Source organism: Lissotriton helveticus, chromosome 7 (genome assembly GCF_964261635.1).
Source record: "Lissotriton helveticus chromosome 7, aLisHel1.1, whole genome shotgun sequence".
In the NCBI taxonomy this organism is placed as follows: Eukaryota; Metazoa; Chordata; class Amphibia; order Caudata; family Salamandridae; genus Lissotriton; species Lissotriton helveticus.
The window spans coordinates 185,346,350-185,369,120 of record NC_136068.1 but is presented as its reverse complement, the minus strand read 5'-3'; the positions used below and the strand labels follow the sequence as shown (position 1 = coordinate 185,369,120).

Here is a 22,771-nt window from a genome sequence, read left to right as displayed (position 1 = left end):
AGAGGTAATGATATAGAATGGATTTGCCAAAAGCAGCTATTGCTATAGAAGGAATTGGAATTAATTAATAGGTATATGGGGACAACCATCTTTCCCTAAACCATGCCCTTCCACTAGGCCTGGGCGGAGTTCCGAATGGTGTGCGTTACGTCACACCGTTCACTCAAATTTTAATACCGGGTGTTTGTCCCGGGCAGGAAATTCAACACGAGCGGCACCATGTGCAGTGCAAGACGGCGCTGCTTTTTTCTGCCGCTCAAGTAGATATTCTACTCGAGCTGCAGCTTCCACAATGCGAACGGATGATTTTGCAACTCGAGCGATCATGACTATTTACGACTGCCCACGCTGAAAAACCTAGCTGGGAGGTGGTCTAGCGTTGGATTTTCCTCGCTCGCGCTCGTCTACTTAACGTTTGCAAGCGCGAGTGACGAAAAAAATCAGAGCGGACTTTTTCAGAACTCCACGTGCTCCACAGAGTGCAGAAAACTCTGCAAATGGAGCAGAGTTCACAGCCAAGACCTATCTTCTACTTAACCCAATGTTTCCTCACTATTATTACATACCTTAGGCACCTAAAACTGGTTTATTCCCTTCTACTCCACTGAGAATTTGTTGCCTCTCTCATGCCTAAATTTAGAATTAAAACGTATGCGATATTAATGCCACATGCGGTTTCCTAAATCGATCTTTAAATCGTAATACCCTCACAGAAAGAATGATCAGTGCAATGAGATGAAATCTCACTGCACAAATGGGCCAAAGGCATGTTAAAACAGGCCTTACCCTACTTGCATTTTCAATTCATTTCCCTTGACAAATCAGTACCTGCCAGTGGTTGAAGGGCATTGAAAAAGTATGGGAACTGTGATGCTGCGTGTAAGGGGGCGGGCGAGTGAGGGTATAAGCAGGGCCGGACTGGGAACCAAAACCACCCCCTGGCAAAGTGCTCGGCCCCACCCGGGGGGTTGTGGGTGCCGCTGAGCTCTTTGCCAGGGCTGGTTTTCGGCTGATTTTGTTACAGGGCTGCTGCAAAAACAGCCTTGTAACAAAAACGGCCCCCAGTGGCCCCAAACCGGCCCCCCACCCGTGCAGCGCACCGGGGTATTGCCCGGTGCCCGCTGCGGCCAGTCCGGCGTTGGGTGTAAGTGGGGCTAAAAAACATAATCTTCCGTGCGTTTTTTCAGTCATTTTCCTTCTGGTAACTACATATAAAATAACACAAGGCTCAAATGAAAATGAATATGTTAATCAGTGAGAAATATACTTTTGTACATTATGTGAAACCTCTATTAGTTAATTCACTGAAGCAAAGAGCCACAGATTTGAATCCTGGTTGATGTATTGGAGAATAGTGACTTGCGTATGTTTAGTGCTACAAGGTCCTGGTCTGTGACAGAAAGCACTGTGAACATGCAAGTCATCATTTTAAACTATTATTATACACAGTATAAGATAGGCTGCTACAGAATGCGCAAAAAGTTTTAAGATAAAGAGTGTTTTTCAAAATATAGATTTTTTGCAGGCTGTGCATAGTGCAGTTTTTTGTAAATAACTGTCATTTAAATGCACACACTTCACAGCTTACTTACAATACCCTTCAAAATGAATAAAAGTGTGTCATCAAGAAGCAATTTTTTTAGGTAACTGTCATTTAAAAGAACACACTTCACACCTTAGTGGGTAGCTCCCTTACAATACCTCTCAAAATGAATATGTGTGTGACACGAGGAAGCTTCAAGAGATTCCATCAGTTAAAGCCAAAACCGGCTTCCAGGCGCCCTTTACATTTTCAGATTGAAATGTGTCCACATTTACACTTCTTTCAGGTAAGCAGGCATCCTGGGACGAAGGCTTGTTTAGTTGTCTGCCCCTCCCTCTGATTCACAGCTCAGGAGGCTCCCTGAATGACACTTCAGCTAAAAAATTCCAACTCCCAGAATTAACTGTTCTGGGACTGTTGACTTTTGACAAAAAGAAAGGAAACTGTTTTTCTATAATTAAAAAAAGTACAGACACGCCGTGCCCCTCAGATCCCCCCACTTCGACCACTGGTACCTGCATATAGCCATTTTTCCACAGTGCTTAATTTGAGCCGGTGGTTTTCGGTATTCAGCCCCCGCACTTAATCAACACTGGCCTATAGTTTCATGAGCATCAGTTACAGTGAAGGACACACTCATTTTTTATAAGCACCGGGACATTGTGATTTGCCCCGATTCACAGGATGTTGAGCCGAAGCTGAGACTCAAACCTGGTTCCCCAGCTCCATGGTCAGCAGCTCTGGCCATTAGGCCACTTTCTCACCCCACTTTTTGTTTAGTAGTTGGCTCTGTTTTAGGCGGCATTACAGAAGAAATGGACGGGTGCAAGCTGCCTCCTGACGAGAGCCCAGGCACTTATTGTTTTACAAATTAACCACTGTTCTCCAATTTCCTCTTCTACTTAATTTCCTAGTGACATTCCACTTTTTCCAGATTCATTACTTTTCCTCGTGCTCGAGACCCTTGCTCTTCCATCTCCAAGACCCCCCTCTTCTGTTTTTTAATTAACTTGAGTTTTCCTTCACTTTTCCCATTTTCCTTATCTTCTCTTGCTCTACTCACTGACCCACACTTGGCTCCTCTTCCATTGTCTTTCTTAATTTCTCTGTCATCTTTCCCTTAGTCCCTTTTCTCCCCCACTTTCCTCTACATTTTGCTTCAGTGTCCCTGCCTTTCCTTAGTCACTTTCCTCAGTCTCTTTACTAATCGCTAGTCATTTCCTCTTTCCTTACCACCCCCACTAATCTGTGGTGCCCTTCACCTTCCCTAAGACTCCTCACCTTTTCTTCCCGCAGTAAATTAGTAGCCCCTGCCATCTTCCTTCACTATCCTTTATCACATATTCATCTCCTATTTCACTCAAATTCATTCCCATCCCATTGGCTCCTCCTAAGTACAGCCTTCAGCTCCCTACCATTCCATTACCTACTTTCTATCCACTCAGATTTCTTCCAGTCTTGTGCAACTCATATTTCCAATCTCATTTAGCTTTCTCTGCTCCTTCAGCCGCCATTTCCAGGAAAGAGTTGAAGACTCACCTCTTTAAAGAACACTACATCACAATGCATTACCGATCCTCAACCCAGTACCTCCTTGTCTTACTCATCGACTTTATGCTTGTCTTTGACTATTTCCTGTTCTCCGCTGCCTCTTGGCTAGGTTAGTGATCCAGAAATATCATATATATACACACATACATACATACAAATTCTCTGTTGGCAGAGTACGCTTCCTGCTCATGCACACAGGTGAGTGCCACTCCAGCAGAAGCCTCCCTAGCAGGGTGGGTGCCCCCGAATGACCAGTTCCTACCTGTCACGGAGGGAAAGTAGATTCCAACGAGCAGTGTGAAGTAAGATGTCATGTCACTGAAGACATAAGGCTGTTCCAGGTTGATGCCATCAGTTGTAGGCACTGAGGGCACTCCGAGCTTCTCCACAATTACACCTTTGGGTAAGTAATTCCCCCACAGGTTTTCTGAAACAGTAGAAGAAGAAAAATCAAAGGAGGCCCTCCATCGAATTGTGGTACCCTTCTTAAAGTGCACCTCGTTACACAATGAAAATTCTCTAACATCACTGTAACCCACACTAGAGAATGCCATCCCAAACTGAGTAGAGGAGAGATAAATTCTTTTGAATGGGACACTTTCTCAAGCTTGGTGCCTACCTGCCAGATTATCTTGAGCTTAATTCTGTTATTGATGAAATGATACTCTCCGGCAAGCCCTGGTTTCTGTTGTCTCCATTCTCTATAATGATAAGCACATTGTGCCGCACTCTCACCCGGATCAAAGAGTGCCTTGCATGTGTTTGCATCTCAGTCGATAGGTCCATTCAGCTACCATCCCCCTCCCTCTAAGCAGTGGACATCCCATGCCACATTCTCATTGTCAAGAAACCAACCCACCCGAGATGGCGGTGGTTGATCCCTCTGCTGCTCTCACTTTGTGGACAGAGTCATTCCTGCCCACACCTGCCCACCTGGCTGGATGCCCCAGGCTACTCTTTTACTGTTGAAAGGCTGATAGTTGCCAACATATGCCCATATGACAGGGGTCAACCCATGTCTCCCTGTGTAGGTAGGCCTGTTCCTCCACACTCTTACCCAGATGGCAGTAATAACCCAAGTGTTAGTCTCCCACTGTCAATAGGACATTCCCTGCTTACATTGAAGTACACATCTCTATGCAACTCCCTTTCACACAGGGCGTAGCTTCAAGGGGGGGTGGGGTGTTTGAGGTGTTACAACCCCTAATAAATGTATTTTCAGATAAATAGTTGGGTACAGAGGCTTTCAGTCCGGTATTGTCAGATGTCAGCCGGATTTCACCAGGGATGTTTACATACACTCGAACAAAAATGCACACACACTGTTTTGAAAGTCCTCAAAATATTGGTTATTTTACAAAATATTGTGTTTTCTCTCTTAGTACTCCCAACAATCCGCATTCATCTTCCTTTTCAATTGTCCCTTAGGCCCCTCTCATGCACCCTGCTTGTCGTATAATGTGTAACCTGGGGCGTAGGACTACGCATCGCTTGCGGAACATGCGTAGTTTGTGCTACTATGCGCTACACGAATTGCATGTAGCACTGTGCAAGAACGCATAGTGGGCATTTTTTGCTTGCTCGCGGTCCTCAACATCAAGTTGGCGACTGCAAGCTAGCAAAATCAACATCCCGGCGAGACTTTTTCCTCGTTCGCGATCAGCAACATCAAGTTGCCGATCGCGAGCGAGGAAAATATACCTCCAGGAGAGATTCTCAACGCGGGGAGGTCAGGTTTCTCATTGCGAATGGACACGTATGCTCGTGAATGCTCGCGATGAGAAACTACCAGTCCTCGTTGAGAAAGCTGCAGCTCGAGTACAAATCTACTCGAGCAGCAGAAAAGGACCTCTTGCACTGTGCAAGATGCCGTTTGCAATGATTGAACAGTCTGGACAAGCATCCGGCACTGTGCAATCAGTGCGAACAGCATTTTCCCTACCGCACTACGCAGTTTGCGTAGCTACGAGTAGCTTGCGTAGTGAGAAGTGCACTTCGCGTAGTGCTACTACTCAAACTACGTCCAGGGTTAATAATGTGTTGAAACATTATACACAAGCCTGATTGTTGGAAAATCTGAAGCTCACACCCCTCCAACCTTACTGACGAAGCTACGCCACTGCTTTCACTGTTTAAGCAACCATATCTGACCATCCCTCCGAAGAAGTCAGTAGGTTCTCGTGTGCCCAGCACTTTTATTAGTGATGATAACTCTGCTGCCCTTTTAGCAATCAGTTGATCACCACCACTCACCGTTGATGAGTCCGCTGGCCACCCCGGGGATTCCTTGGATCTCGGTGATGTTATTCCTCATGAAGTAGTCATCACAGGTGGCATTCAGGAAGCGAGAGCTGCAGAAGAGCTCCCACAGCTGGGTTGTCACCGTCTCATTTCCTTCCATGACCACCTTGGCACAAATGTCGAACCCTCGGCGAGACAGAGTCCGGTTACCCAAGATGCAGATCCTACGGTGGGTGAGAGAGAAAGTAGAATCAGAGTAAAGAGAAGAGAGAAAGGACATTGCAGAAAGCTAGGAGAGGGGGAGTGGATGAAGGACCAGTGAAAATACAAAATACTTAACTAGAAGCAGCCACCACCCACAAATGAGTACTTGAGGAAGCTGGGTGGGGGGATCCCAGGTGCGCCTTAGTATGTAAAGCACTAATGTTAATCATAGTTCATAGGTGTCCATCAAAGGACCAGATCCATGTCAGGTTTTCAAGATAACCACTGAATATGTACATGACTTACAGTAAAGTTCATTGTCTGAAACTTTATTGTCTGTGGACATCATGAATATCTGGCAGAGATCTGGTCCTCCTGGGCCTGCTTTGGATTTTCCTCATGTTGCACTAGTGGCTGCTAGGCCATCTTGAGGCTTTCTGGTGCTGCAAAAACAACTATCAACTACTTGATGGAACTTTTTCGTTAGACGGTATGAGGATGAAAAGTTGAGCCTGCCCAACCACTATCTTGACCAGTTAACCAGAAGTGTCACACAAATTTCTAGAGGAGGGGAATCAACCAAATGATCAATAGCACCATGAAAATATTTCCAATCCAGTTTCAAATTGGACACCAATGCCCAACATTAAGAGGCCGCCACAGTTACAGAACATTCGACCACTTACCACATATAGGGCTAAGTTGGCATGAAACAAGATCCTTCTCAATGGGGTTATTAAATAAATGCCCCAAAGAAGGTGCATGTGGACTAAAGGGCTTGTAGGAATGGACCAAATTTGTCTCTGATTGTTAAGAAAGAAAAAATGAGATTGCCTATAACAACATTTCATAATATAGCTAGTCTAGTCTTGGAAGAAAGACTAAAGATAAATCAACTGTCGATTTGAAAACACTTTCATGGTGCTTTTTATTGACATAATCATATTTAATTATTTGATAAGATAATAATAGTTAGAAATTATTAAATTATTTCTACTGTGCTTATAATACCTTTTTTTATATTATATGTGATTGTGATAGACATCTTGAAACATAAACATTTTAAATCGTTTTGGCTTAATACATTGATATACTTCTTTTCTGTACTCCCTATTTCTGTCTCTTCTCCCCTGTATGTTCTATTTACATCTGCTCAAGCTTTATTGCATTCTAACTTATTTGTTTAATATAATTGAATATACAATATTATGATTTTATTCAATAGTTCTAAAGTGTAATCCATTAATGATTATACATCATACCATGTAATCATTATATGGGCCATATTTATTTCTGGGAACCATCTCAATAAAACTTTTAGAACTAAAAAAGAATGGACCAGCTCCATGCCAAATACCAGAATGTTTTCAGTGGTGGCCATCTTTGTCCACGACGGCTGTATCTGTGCTAAATTTTCAGGATATCCACGTAAAATGAATCTACATAGAACACACATAAATGGAACTTATTTATTTACGTAGTCAATGGTAGACACGTAACTTAAGCAGGGATTCGGTCTTCCTGGATCTATTACAAGCCCCTTGCGCCGCAAGCCTGTGCGGCACTTTTAATATGGGAAAAAGTGATGAACGGGCAGCGCAAGAGGCTTGTAAATAACCCCCCTCTGAGTATCAGAAAATGGTGTCCTTCAGAATTCCATTCCAACCACACACTGCCATAATTAAACTTTTGCCTGAATCCACCATTGGGAGAATGGTTTAAATGAAGCCCCCAGTCAGGGCTCTGTCGTCAGTGTCACCCTCAAGGGACGATCGCGTTAATTTTCTCTCCAATGAGCAAACTGAGAATCTGTACAAACGCTGTGCTTCATTTGTAAAAAAAAAAAAACATCAGTTCGGTGGCCCAAGGTTTCTCTTGGAAGCCCACCAATATACGCTAGGGTTGCCAAATACGAAAACTTCCTAGTTTATTTCGACCTTTTGCCTCTTCTTCCACAGCTTTGCTTCATCCTGTCTCTTAATCTCACACATATATCCTAAAATCTACAGAAAGGCTAGTAAGTCTATTTTCAATGATTTAGTGACGTCATCAAAAGGTTCTAATTCAATCATAAGATTTGCAAACCATCTGAGAAGAGCAGAAAATATGTGTTTGGCCACTGTTTTCGGCTTATCATAGTGTGTACTAAGTATTTCTCAGTCAAATGAGTACTCTTTGTGGCCCTCAGCAGCGATGCAGCCATACACAGGGCACCGTGTGGGCAATGCCACTAGGCCTCACCTTTTGGCAACCAATATACACCTATTGTCTTTGCCAATGCTTTTTGCCTATGGTGTTCAGCATCGTCAAAAAGAGAGAAAAAATGCTGATGCTGTGAAGTATAGGCAAAAAAATAAGAAAAAAGTGCAATGAGGTGTATGCACACATGTAGGTGCATGAGCCATAAAGCTGTGATGGCCCACTGTGAAGCGCATTAATGCGCCACCACAAATATGCACCACTTTTTATTTACCCTGCCAGGATGGCAGACCCCAATCTTGGAGCATTGAAATAGAAACAACAAACGTAGATGTGTGCAAAAGTGCATTTCGAAGAAGGAGGTGGCAGACTGCAATTGCAGCTCCCGGGCCTTCCAAATTTTATTTTTACTAATAATTCTTTAAAAGAACCTGAAGATTGTGGGGGAGGTGTTGGAGAGCATTGAAGAAGTGGGTGGGAGAAGTAAATGCAGGTGTGTGAGCAAGGAGAAGTGTGGGAAAGGGGCTGGGGGAGCAATGGAGGAGCTTGGGGCATGGACAGAGGAAAGAGATTTTTTTTGAAAGTTAAAAAAAAGCCAGTGAGGGAGAGATGAGTGAGCAATGAAAAAGCAGGCAAATGGATGAAGAAGCAACACAGAAGACAAATGAGAAGCTGAGACCAGAAGCAGCAAATGATGGAAAGCGCAAGAAACATATCCACTGATCCCCATGGAGAGCAGAAAGAAAACAAAAAGTACTTATCTGAATGTGAACAGTGGAAAGATAGATGTCATTTAATTGAAAGGATTGAACTGAATTGAAATTACTCCCGCTCCGAGCACTTACAAACAAATGGAAGGGAGCTATTAAACTAGATTTCCCAGGGTGTAATTTGACCGAAGAAACAGAACTCCATGTCTGTGGGATTGTGAGCGGTCTAGTAGTTGGGTGGGCGGAGTTAGTGTGCTGGGGGAAGAGGAGGATCCAGGGGATGGGCTAGTTAGTTAGAGTAGGGACGGGGACCTGAGAGCATCTGTTGAATAAAGCTCTTAGATAAATGAAGAAGTAGTCTGTCGTTATTACAAGGAAGACACAACAACTGGCGACGAGGGTGGGATGCACAGCTTGCTGTCCCTGAACCCACAAATGACATTCGGTCCCGTCCCTAGAAATTGGGAAGGAAGTCGCTGTTGCGACGCAAGTGCCCCAAGAATAATTGCCGCCCAGAGAAGAGAGGCCAGCAGTTCGTATCGGTTCCGTGATCGGGAGATCGCGTAGAGCCCCAGCGGAGAGGCGCAGTCGAGCATTGGTGAAGTTTTGAATTTGCCGCCAGTTCGCGCCTGAAGCGGTGAGAAGATAAGAGGCCTGGCATGGTGTGAGGCCTACTGACAAGCTCTGAAGTCACCCAGTACCACCGTGCTACGAAATCGTAAGAAGTGTGAGATCAGGATGAATGCGTGGAAAAGTATTGCACAGATGAGATAGCCCGCCACGAGAGAACCTCACCCCAGAAGCGTGCGAAGTGGCATGCGTGCGAAAAGCCGAAGGTTGAATTGAGGCCCAAGCGTACCTGGTGAAGTGGAGTGGCCGGCGGGAGACAAGCAGACGAGTGGAGAGGTTGTTGTGCCAGCAGTGTGGTAGCGGCCGGTGAGTCCCTGTTGCAACGCATCGTGCGAGTGAAGAGTGCATGTCGTCGGACATTGCAGAGTGAAAGCTGCCAGCCAAGCGGCCATTTTGAAGTCAGGCAAGACGGGAAGGACTTCCCTGGTCAATAGTGAAGCGGCCATCTTGGAGTCAGGCATCAGTGCGCGCCATTCAGTTAAAGAAATTCGAGCACAATAACGATCGAATAACGGACTGCACCAGGAGCACATCACCCCAAGAGGCAAGAAAAAAAGCGTTGGTAGTGTTGCACAGAATTGCAGACATAAAGTATCACGAAGACAGTGTACCGACGAGTCACATGAATGAGGTGACCCTGTTGCATGAAGACAGGCCTGAGACATTCCAAGCCACACGGCAATGAACTGATGAAAACCTGAATAACATGAGATGATTGCTCAGTGTGAATAAGGGCATCACTTGAAACTGTGAACAGTGAATCACACAACTGCCCAGGGGCAGCGACAGAGTTCTTGAACAAGCACAAGCTGATCCAAAGGACCACACGTGGTCAAGAGAGATAGAGCGTCACAGGAAACAGGAACATTAGATAAATCATTCATTATGTCAACGCACAACTCACCAAAAAGAGAAGCCAAGCCAATCCTGGTGGGCATGACCCACCTGAGGCCCCAGAGCCATTGACTCTGATAGCTGGTGGAAGTATGGGTCCACGGTGGCAGGAGTGGGTTGAAGACTTCGAGGACTACATCAAAGGGTCCAAGGTGACGGTGGATGAAGACCAGTTGATTGCATTGCGTAATTTAGTTGGAAAAGACATTAGCAAAGTGATAAAAGAACTGCCCCCGGCTAAAACCGGGACCTATGCCAAAGTTCGCGAAGCCTTAAACAAAAAGTTTCTGCACAAGCGTAATGTTGATTACGAGAGATACATGTTTCACCAGGCTCGACAGGACAAGGAAGAGCTGATGAGCACGTACTTAACACGACTGCGTCGACTATCACAATATTGCGATTTTGACACATTCTCCACTGAAGATGCCATACGGCTTCGATTCATGGATGGGTGTCAATCCGAAACACTGAGAAGGAAGCTGTTAAAGAAAAGTTACAAACTTGATGAAATTGAGGAGATGACAAGGGTGCACGATCAGGCCGAGGAGCACGCCAAGAAGATGGAGTCAGGGCGTGCAGAGAAAAGAGAGCAGGCCAACAGAGACCAGAACATCAGATCTCGCTAGCGCTCCAGAGAAAGGCCCAGAAGAAACAGGTCATCTGCCTGGCACCAGCAAGCCGGACACCGGCGCCCTGAAACCCGCTGGCTAGACAAAATGGCCGATCGTAACAAGAAATGCTATCGTTGTGGTTATGAGCTCCCATATACAGATGCCCGTCCTGCGATGGACCAGCAGTGTCGGAAGTGCAAGCATAAGGACCGTTTGGAAGATATGCGTGGAGATCATCGAGGTGAAATGAAGAATGAGGCAGCTCGAACGTCCAGGCTGGGCGCTCGGCGGCCCCACGTGCGAACCTCACAAGATCACACTCAATCATTGCCTGAGTCCCCAAACTCTAGTAGAGAGTCGAGATGATCTCAGTGGGTCCGCAGATCGTAGTCCCGAGAATTTCGGTCAGCATCGTGGGAACCTAAATACACCAATGAATACGTAAGCATGGTAGCTAACCCGGACGAGCTGAAAAAGTACCCCCGACTCGATATCCTCGTAGGAAACCACAGCACTAAGTTTGTACTAGACCGCGGAGTATCGCTAAACTATCTCTCAGTGACTGAGTATAGAAAGATTAAACCAATGCCCACCTTGAACCCAGCACATGTCCGAGTGTACACATGGATGGCCAAAGAGCCACTTACCTGTCTTGGGCAATTCTCCACGACCCTTAAATATAAGACGAAGTCCATATCAGCTGTCATACATGTCATTGAGGGTCCAGAGGCGGACTGCCTTCTCAGCTTGCCGACCGCTGAACGCCTTCGCCTAGTAGAAATTCTGTATCAAGTCAACAATGAGCCGGATATAATTAATAAATTTCCAAAGTTGTTCTCCGGTCTGGGGAAAATGAATAAGTGTCAGATTAAGCTTCACATAAACAAACAAGTCCGTCCTGTTGCTCAACATCTTCGCAGGGTGCCATTTCATCTCCAGCAGGCCGTCGAAGATGAACTGCAAGAGTTACTGAAAGCTGACATCATTGAACGTACGCATGGTCCCACGCCCTGGGTGTCACCGGTTGTGATAGTTCCCAAGAAAGGGACGCCCAAGAGAGTGCGCTTGTGCGTGGACATGCGAGTGCCTAACATGGCCATAGAACGAGAGCGCCATCCAGGGCCCCATCTGAGTGACATGATTTCTGCCTTAAACGGCGCAAAAGTGTTCTCCAAACTTGACCTAAATAAAGGTTATCACCAGTTAGAATTGCATGACAAGTCGCGATATATCACGACCTTTGTCACACACCTGGGGTTATTTTGCTACAAGCGATTGAGTTTTGGCATATCCTCAGCAGCGGAAATATTTCAGGAGGCCATTCGTCAAACCATTCACCATATACCCAACGCCTTGAACTACAGTGATGATATACTGGTGTATGGGTCTACCACTCAAGAACATGACAAGGCACTAGATCGAGTTTGCCATGCATTGTTGGATGCCAACCTGACCTTGAATCGTGAGAAATGTGAGTTTCACCGGTCCACACTCAAGTTCTTTGGGCACACAGCAGCTGGGATGAGGCCTGACCCTGACAAAGTAGCTGCCATGAATGATGCCAAGAGTCCTCAGGACGTTGGAGACATTAGGTCATTCCTGGGCATGGCCAGTTATTGTGCCAGGTATATCAAAGACTATGCTACCATCAGTCATCCCCTTAGAACGCTCACCAAGCAGGGTCAGCCATTTGAATGGACCCCCCAATGTGAGAGAGCCTTCTGTGAGATCAAGAAGGCAGTAGAGTCTGCCTCCGACCTAGCATATTTTGACCCCAGGCGCAAGACAGAAATCACTGTGGATGCCAGTCCGGTGGGACTAGGTGCCATACTTGCACAATACGATAACGACACTGATCCAAGACACATTGTGGCTTATGCGAGTCGCAGTTGGACAGACCCAGAAAAGGCATACTCACAACCAGAGAAAGAAAGCCTGGCGGTTGTGTGGGCGTGCGAACATTTTCACGTTTTCATATATGGCAAACATTTCACGATGGTGACTGATCACCAGGCCCTTGTGACGATATTTGGAAACCCTCGAGCGAAGATGCCGCCTCGCATTGAACGGTGGGGTTTGAGACTACAAGACTACATCTATACCATTGTGCATAAGCCTGGGAAGTCAGCCAATCCTGCTGACTATATGTCACGCCATCCGCAGCTGTCTCAGATCACTGGGCCATCCATGGCTGAGGAGTATCTTTATTTTGTGGTGGATCAGGCCAGACCACCGGCAGTTCCCCTTGAGGTCATTCAGAATGCCATCAGAGATGATGCAGTGCTGCAAAAAGTCATGTGCTGTTTGCGAAACAACCGGTGGAGGGACATTGATAAGGAAGGGGAGAGTGAGCCACAGCTTCGGCAAGAACTGCAGGCATTTCAGCACATCAAAGAAGAATTGTCCTCCACCTCCGAGGGACTCCTGTTAAAGAATCAGAGAATCGTCATTCCCAAGAAACTACGCCAGGGAGTCATCAATCTGGCGCATGAGGGTCACCGTGGCATTGTAGCAACTAAAAGGGAGCTGAGAGAAAGAGTCTGGTTCCCTCTATTAGATCACATGGTCGAACTCATATTAAGGGATTGCCCTCAATGTCAATTGGTCAAGTCTGGAGATCTGCCGCCGCCACTGCAAATGACTAAATTGCCTCAAGGAGCGTGGCAGGAACTGGCCATGGACTTTTATGGCCCGCTGCAATCTGGCAAATATGTCCTTGTAGTGATTGACGAATATTCACGATTCCCAATTGCTTAATTTGTATCGTCTACCAGTGCGTCCAGCACAATTGCAATGCTGGATGAGGTGTTTGCTGTCTGGGGTGTTCCTAAAGAACTGAAAACAGACAATGGTCCCCCATTCACTAGTCAGGAGTTCGAGGACTTCGCAAAGTACTTAAATTTCCACCACCGTAAAGTCACCCCGCTATGGCCACAGGCTAACGGCACTGTGGAACGATTCATGGCCACTCTCAAGAAGACTTTTCAACAAGCAACTTTGAACAAGCGAGATCTCCAAGTGGCTCTCAATGAAGTGCTGAGGGCCTATAGAACCACCCCACATGCCACCACGGGCAAGTGCCCAGCAACATTAATGCTGGGTCGACCTATCCGGACCAGAATTCCCACATGGGAAGGTGCGCTGAGGCCTATGTCCCCTACCCGCATTGATTCCGAAGTCCGAGATGCCGATGGTGCGAACAAAGAGATCATGAAATCATATGCTGATCGACGCCGGCGAGCCAGACCCTCCTCCCTGCAGGAAGGAGATACTGTTGTGGTCAAACAAGAGCAACAAAGGAAGACGGACTGTCGATTCCGAGATGACCCTCTGACCATTACGCGCCAGAAGGGCACCATGGTGACTGCAGAATCGGATAACCGGAGAATCACCAGGAATATATCCCATTTCCAAAGATGTACTCCAGCTCTGAGAGATGCTCTCACTAGAACAGTTGAACCAACCAGTGGTGAATGCAGTGAGAGTCGTGACCAAGTCACTCAGCCTGAAAGTGTGACTGCCTATGATGGAGGCTCCCAACGGCCTCGACGAAATGTTCAACGGCCCAAACGACTCATTGAGGAACTATGAACTAACTGGTTATTCCATTTTGTTAAGAAAGGGGGAGATGTGGGATTGTGAGTGGTCTAGTAGTTGGGTGGGCAAAGTTAGTGTGCTGGGGGAAGAGGAGGATCCAGGGGATGGGCTAGTTAGTTAGAGTAGGGACGGGGACCTGAGAGCATTTGTTGAATAAATCTCTTAGATAAATGAAGAAGTAGTCTGTCGTTATTACAAGCAAGACACGACGATGTCCTTCTTTTTTGTCCCGCCTATAGAAGGCCAAGGTCCAAGTAAATGTAAACTGTAAATTGATACTTGTATAGCGCACTACTCACCCGCAAGGGTCTCAAGGTGCTTGTACGAATACCGCTGTGGAACCCATCCTGGCTTTCCCTGTGAGGTGTCCACTCCTGGGCACCCCCAAGGTGGAGGCCAGGCATCCTTAGCGTTGTGGGGGCCGTTGTGGAGATTAAGCAAGCTATTGCCCAGAGTTGCAGAGTGGGACTCCATGATTGGAATAGGCACTGAGGCAAGAATTATCAGGTCCGTGGAATTTTTGGGCCCAAGACCCGCCGAGGCGGGGAATTGAACCCTGGTCCCGGGCTAGACCTCTGCATCAGGGTCTGCCGCTCTAACCATTGAGCCACACTTCTCCACAAGTGGGTGCTCTAGCTTTGCAGAAATGTGGGGATTAGGCACCACACTGAGGCCTTCAGGCTATTAAAATATGAGACACACCCACTATTTATATTTGCCATTTCCAGGTTTTTATTCACGATGTGGTGCATACTTAGGGGCATTATAAGGAAAAAAGAGCTTGGAAATAATCTAACTTTGCTCACCCATTAATTATGCTGCTAAGCTATATTTGCACAACTCTTTAGCTGACAGAGTCATGGAGACACAGTCGCCCTCATCCTCCTCGACCTCTCTGCAGCCTTCGACACAGTCTGCCACAGCACCCTTTTACAACGCCTCAGTAACATCGGAATACAAGGAAAAGCACTTGAATGGATCACCTCGTTCCTCACCGGAAGAACCCAGAGAGTCCGCCTTCCACCATTCAAGTCCGAGGCCACTGAAGTCATCTGTGGCGTACCACAAGGATCCTCACTCAGCCCCACCCTCTTCAACGTATACATGAGCCCCCTCGCGGCCATCGCCCGCCAACACAACCTCAACATCATCTCTTACGCGGATGACACTCAACTAATCCTTTCTCTCACCAATGACCCCAGCACCGCCAAAACTAACCTACATGAAGGAATGAAAGAAGTTGCCGAATGGATGAAACACAGCCGTCTGAAACTGAACTCTGATAAAACAGAAGTCCTCATCCTAGGTACATCCCCCTCTGCATGGGATGACTCTTGGTGGCCGGAAGCCCTTGGAAAAGCTCCCATCCCGACAGACCACGCACGGAACCTAGGCGTCATCCTGGATTCCTCACTCTCAATGAATAGACAAGTCAGCGCCGTATCCTCATCCTGCTTCAACATTCTTCGCATGCTCAAAAAAACATTTCGCTGGATCCCCACCGAAACCAGGAAAACTGTAACCCATGCTCTGGTCACGAGCCGACTGGACTACGGAAACACCCTCTACGCAGGCACCACCGCTAAACTCCAGAAGAAACTCCAACGAATCCAAAACGCCTCAGCCAGGATCATATTAGACATCCCACGCAACGAACACATCTCTGGTCACCTGAAAGACCTCCACTGGCTACCCGTCAATAAGAGAATCACCTTCCGACTGCTAACCCACGCACACAAATCACTCTACGACATCGGACCAGAATGTCTCAACTCACGACTGTCCTTCTACACCCCCTCCCGCCAACTACGTTCTTCCAGCCAAGCCCTCGCCACTGTACCTCGCATCAACAAGACCACCATGGGAGGCAGATCCTTCTCATACCTGGCTGCTAGAACATGGAACTCACTCCCCACTTACCTTCGCCTTACCCAGAACCACCTAGCATTCAGAAAGCAACTTAAAACATGGATATTTGACAAGTAATCCTCCTCCCCTTCCTAAGCGCCTTGAGACCCTCTGGGTATGTAGTGCGCTATATAAATTCTTTGACTTGACTGACTTGACTAGCTAGAAAAACTGTTTCGAAACCTTCCTTTTTTTTAGCAATTTTATTGTTTTATTCTTTTTTTAAATGTATATATTGCAATTGTTCTAAAATGTTTTTAAAATCATGCTCATAGATTACCTGGCAAAGATTGATATGTAAGGTTGTTAATAACAGGGCGATCAGTAGTAGTGGAGTCAGAAAACATTGTAAAACTTGTATTATACTACCTACTTCGGTTCTAAGATATTTTGTTTTTTTATGCATAATTTTTCTGTATTATATGTTTTTATAATATATCTAACGGTATAATTATGTGTTTTTATGGCTGTATAGCCTAAATAACGTTTTTTTGACTGACTGACTGAAATTGCATTTATATAGTGTTTACTATACCTGACTATGCGTTGAAGCAAGTAGCACACAATTAAGCAACCCAAAGAAGTTAGCAGGTAATTCAGTGGTTATTTGGATTAGTCTTTACTACAGTTTCCTTGTGGTACATTAACGAGTAAGGTGTGATTATTAGTGGCAGCTCTGAGAGAAAAAAATTGGTTGATGGTTTGAATAGACATTGTTAGGTTGCAGGGATAAGGCTTCAAAAAAAGACTATAGAACACTGCAGCCAGACTCATCCCGGACCTCCCCAAACGAACCCACATTACTACCCACCGAACCCACATCACTACCCACCTGAGAGACCTCCACTGGCTCCCCATCTAGAAAAGACGCTATTTCAAGTTCTTCACGCTCGCCTACAAGGCCCTCCATGACCTAAGACCTGCTTACCTCAACCATCGACTGAACTTCCACCAACCCGCTAGACACCTGCGCTCCTGTTCGCTCGCCCTCACACACACCCCGCGCTTCCGTCACAGCCGCAGCAGTGGCTGTTCCTTCTGCGATATTGCTGCCAAACCCTGGAACGAGCTCCCCCTCCAGCTTCGCACAACCCCCTCGCTGGCACTCTTTAGAAAGAGACTCAAGACCTGGCTCTTCGACTGAGACACAGCGCTCAGATACCCAGAGGGATGACAGTGCTGTGCTTTACAAATGCTGAGTGATTGATAGTAAAGAAGCTATGTTCCAGGGCAGGGACAGACACAAGAAGAGGAAGTAAAGCCATTGAATAAAAAGCAAGCAAATGAGATCGATAAAAACGCCAACCAATGGTAAGCAATAGGCTGCACCAAAGCATTGATATTGTCTGATATAGGGCTTTGACAACAGACAGCTAAAAGCCGTCTGTAGGTAAGACGTAAAAAGAGCCAATGCCCACTCCACCCCAGGCTCTATATAATCGAGGGTGGGTCTTGAGTGGGCGGCATGCACCGTAAGAAGCGGGCCATTCTCCGCGCGCCCTAGGGTGGCTGCATTCCTTCAGGAAGCTGTCAATCATTGTCAAAAAACACAGTTGATGGACAGAATGTAGAACAATGTCATACATTCACCCCAGTACAAGGATCTGGGCCTAATCCATCGTTTTTTAGCACTCCACACCACCCTGGGTTAGACACTGGCTATATGCAAATCAGCTCTGACCCTGTGCCTCATGGGAACAGTCCAGTCCAAACTACCAAGCCATGTCTTTCCCAGACCGGAATCAAGCATCCAAGGACCGGTTTCTGGCTATCAGCCTTCATCAGCCTGGATAGCTTGACTCCAGTGGTGTGGAGAGCCTGGGACACACGTCTGAGCATCCCCAGCCCACTCGGGGTGAAATTGCAAAAAACACAGTTGATGGACAGAATGTAGAACAATGTCATACATTCACCCCAGTACAAGGATCTGGGCCTAAATCCATCGTTTTTTTGCACTCCACACCACCCTGGGTTAGACACTGGCTATATGCAAATCAGCTCTGACCCTGTGCCTCATGGGAACAGTCCAGTCCGAACTACCAAGCCATGTCTTTCCCAGACCGGAATCAAGCATCCAAGGACCGGTTTCTGGCTATCAGCCTTCATCAGCCTGGATAGCTTGACTCCAGTGGTGTGGAGAGCCTGGGACTCACGTCTGAGCATCCCCAGCCCACTCGGGGTGAAATTGCAAAAAACACAGTTGATGGACAGAATGTAGAACAATGTCATACATTCACCCCAGTACAAGATAAAAGCACTGTTGCATGATCCAACCTCGCTGGATGCCTCGACACCCCCACTTTCAAAGCATGGAGTTCGCATTCTCCTCGTCTTTTGAGGCTGTGTGCGTCAATACGAAGTAGAAGAACCCACCCACCACCCCCTTTTAATATGTCAACGCAGCATTATTCATCAGTTGCAACCACGTTGAGGACAACAGAGAAAGATACGCATGGGTTATTTAAGAAGCTCCAGCCCTAATATAGGGCATATTGCAGGCCCCTGTAGCTCAGTAGGGGGCCACAACCCTTCAGGGACCCCATAGTCCTTCAGGGAGGCCCCATTCCACTCATGTCAATGAATATCTGTGAGATATGGGAGTCTCAGGGCCCCCTTTTCATACTCTTCAGGGTGGGGCATCATTTTATGTCACGCCATTGCCATTAGTTACAGGTTGGTGTAAGAATGTAGCCAGTCTCTCATATATATCAGGGAGGCCAATCAGGTGGGAAAGACCAGTAGGCGGGGCTTACAGCCTAATGGCGTTGAAGTTCACCATCTGCCAGTAACCTTGCACCACTGTGCCCTTCACTAAACCTATAAATGCTTCCTAGTGTGGCATGGTGGGTTGTCCGGGGGCATACTCCCTTCTGTCAGCACGCCAAAATATCTCAGTTGAAACATTGCCCTCCAAAAAATAATCATTCACAATATGAACTACCTGTATATCGTCAAGATAAGTATGTGCAGGGCAGTATAGAGTTAGTATTCTTAACGCCATACCCACATACCTTGGCTATCTAGCGGTAATCCGTATTTGGAAATACGATGGGGCTTATTTATGAACCCCTGCGTCACTTTTGCGCCACTTTTTGTGATGCACCAGTGGCGTAAAATATGTGCCATGTTGTGCCCTATTTACGAATTGAAGCATCTAGGCAGATGCGTCACTTCGTAAACCCCTGCGCTACATTATACCTGCACCAGGTATAATGTATGCGGGGTGGGCGTTTACCCGCAAGAAAGGGTCGGAGGAGTGGCGCAGCGAAATCTATGAGATTCCGCTGCACCACTTCTAGGACGCCAATGCGCCCAAACCATACGTCTGCCAATAGGCAGTCGTAAGAGTGACACAGGCCCTTTCACATGGTGCTTGCCCCATGTGAAAGGAACATTGCTGGAGTTGCGTCAGGCTTCCGACACAACTCCAGCAATGCATCTCTTTTTGCCCCTACAGATAGGTCAGTTATACTGACGTATCTGTCACTCCTTGCGACATGATGCATCATACTGTAAACACGACGCATCATTGGTGTCGCAAGGAGGGCGCACTGAGAAGTGGCGCGTCGCTGCTTTCACACAGTGTTGCGCCACTTCTCGTAAATGAGGCCCAATATTTTTTCACGTTAATACTTTGACGGCGACATTTTTTACCATTGCCCCGCCCCCTTTGCCTTGATCTGTCTATCAAACCACAAAATGGCGCTGCTCGTCATTTCCTTTAAACATATAAAAGAAGGATGTGCTGCCCCGATGAATCTCTCCAGCTGTTGAAGGTTGGCAGGTTTGCACATCTGGCGAGGCGGCGGCCCTGCTCATGTCATTCCTTTTCACCGCCTGCCCGGCCTCTCTCCGTCCTGCTCCCGCCTTCCCTTCAAGGACAGGTGAAGTGGAGAGACCCAGCTCGGTCCTCATTGGTCGGCTCGTAGTAAAATATTTTACTGCCGATCAGCAGACAGATTGTTCTCGGAGCAGCGCGAGGGCGCCGCCTCCGGCGCACACCCGACCGCGCGCCAGCTATTGATTATTGTAACAAGAATGTATATATATATCTGCTCTGGAAATTGATTACCGCTGTAACAGTTGATTATGGAAAAAGGCCTTCTTGTCTTCAGTAAAAAGCTGCATTATACGAGAGGTGGGAGGAAGTGGGGGGGTGGAGGAGGGAGCGAGAGAGAGAGAGGAGGCGTTTGGCGAACGAAAGACATATCTAAAGAAAGAGAGAGGGAGAAAATGAGAAATAGAAAGTGTAAGTGGAGGGAAGGGCAGGCAGAGGGACCTATAGGCAGGTGAAACTGAGGGAATGAAAGGCACTCAGAAAGGGAAGCAGGAAGAGGGTAGAGGCAGAGAGTGACTTGGAGAGAGAGAACTAAAGGCATGTGGACATAGGGACCCGCAAGAAACAGCAAGAGAGAGAAACAGAAGGGGAAAGGGAGGCCCCTTCACTGAGCAAACAGAGACAGATCTATAGAGGAAATTAAACAGGAGTGAAAGACACAGAGGGAGACAGGGACATCTAGGAAGAAAGAGAGGGAGGAAGAGAGCAAAACGAAGAGAGAGAGAAAAAAGATAAATACACAGCTAGATATGATGACAGACAGAAGAACGATAGGAGGAGATAGAAGGAAAAAGGGAAAGAAAGAAAAAAAAGGAGACAAAGAAAGAAAGGAGGAGAGAAAGAAAGCAGAGAACGGAAGAAAGAAAGGAGAGGAAGGAAGGAAAAGGAAGGAGTAAGAAAGGAAGGAAGGAAGGGAGGGAGGGGAGGGAGGTTACAGCAATCATAGAAAGCCAATGCATCACCTGCGAGAGAGGGCAACTAGAGGGGAACACCATGCAGAGATATCATAAAAACTCTGCACAGGAATCGCAGCCCAACAGGCCTGACCTCTGTTGGGATTACCCAACACAGACAAATGTTACCGAACACAGAATCAATGGCTGCAAACTGAAGATTGAAGCAGGTAATTAGGACTGGCAACCTAGAGAGATCATTTTCTGTGGCCAGTGTAACTGCAGGAGAAACACATACTTCAGTATGGTCCAATCTACAGAGGTATGTTAGATTTACCCTTCTGAAGCTGTCTGAGAGGGAAAAAGAATGTCCAAGAATTACAAAAGATTGGAAACCTTGGCCTAGAATTAGACATTATATAAGCCACTCAAAGGCTTCCTTTTTCCATCGTATCCTCCCTTGCCAGTAGCATAGTTTAGAACTGTATTGAAAGCTTAAACCAAAATTCACCTAAATGCCAAGGGTTTCGCAGAAGATATCACCAACCCCTTGAATCATATATATTACAGGGTCGATGCCTTGTTTCTTCATAGCATCATATTTTTGGAAAGTAAACTGCTTAGCATGATGAGGCCAGGGGTAACCAGGGTTGTGCCATCGGGCATCGACAGCTACCCTAACTGACTTCCTGGCTGGAAGGTTTAGGGAACTCTAGACTAATCTTGGATGACGCAGCAAGAATTTTCTGACCGGCTGTTCATGGAGGAGGCTTATCGCGGCCTTAGCTGATAATGTCAAACTAGGAAGGAATAGATACCGTGGAGCAGTGGATACTGTGGGAAACTACTTACGCAGACTGAATATTTATGTGTATATATTAGGAGTCTTTGGACTTGAATACCAAGGTAGCTGGAATAGAGTATAATCTAATTGTTCATCATTTAGACTTAATTGAATGGAGTACAAGAAGAAACCAACTGAATAATTATTAAGACTGAAATCTATCAATACTGGTTTTAATATTTGAATAAAGAACCCTAATGACGTCCGGTATTGGACGAAACACGTAGGCTGAAAAGCCTTCATGAAAATGTGACATATTGATTCATCTGCAACAATTTTGGAATAAAAATTGGAATATTTTATTGGAACTTGGCCAGCCGACTGTTTGCTGAAGAAATACAATAATAAACTGTTGATATGGACATTACTATAAGACGTTCCTTTACATTTTTTTGATTTAATTTTGAGGATTTTGGCCAGGAGCGGTGGGCTACGGAGAGTTGAGCGTCTTCTTTGGAACCTTTGAAGAAAAGTACTGAACAGTAACTATAGTGCCTTGCTTTTGGTACGATAATCTTGGATGATGTCAGTCAGTCTTCACTTGTGTCTTTGACCCCCATCCAGGGTGGTACTCCATGCGACAGCCAGTCTTGTGATTGAGGCCTGGACCAACAACAGGTGCCCCCGCAATCCACCAAGTACACTCAAGCTCCCTCCTGAGCTCAGGGTGAAACTGAATGACTCTTTGACTTTTAAAAACCACATTTGATAAACCATCCAACCAGGTACAGAAGCTGAATTCATCAGATGGTTTGTGATCAAGTGAGAGTAGCTTTACTTCCCGACTACAAAATGTAAAAGGAGTACAACATTGAAAACATCTTCACTTTGGTGGCCAGGTAGACCTTAAATGCTTTACCAATGTCTATCTGCATTCTTGATTCATTTATTGCATATTTGGTAAGGATTAAAACATGATTGTTTACTTCATACTTAAGGAAGATGCCTGGAATTTTTTGTATCGAGAAGCTGGACTACATTTTAATTCAACATTTGGCTTGTCCTTTCTGTAGATATGAATTATTACACAATAAATAATAAAACGACAGTAATACAACAATAAAATAACGAATGCAAAGTAATAAAATAATATGATGAAATGATA

The 22,771-nt window shown here is 46.1% G+C and overlaps 1 protein-coding gene across 1 annotated transcript in view; it reads right to left on the bottom strand.

Annotated features, from left to right (window-relative positions):
* The window catches only part of SLC12A5 (solute carrier family 12 member 5), a 503,432-nt gene that overhangs the window by 213,926 nt on the left and 266,735 nt on the right, over nucleotides 1–22,771 (bottom strand). The window contains exons 8-9 of the mRNA XM_078652979.1: nucleotides 5,348–5,559; nucleotides 3,357–3,521 (exon numbers count right to left, since the gene is read on the bottom strand). Coding sequence (XP_078509105.1) covers nucleotides 3,357–3,521; nucleotides 5,348–5,559 — 377 coding nt within the window. The remainder of the gene's footprint in view (nucleotides 1–3,356; nucleotides 3,522–5,347; nucleotides 5,560–22,771) is intronic.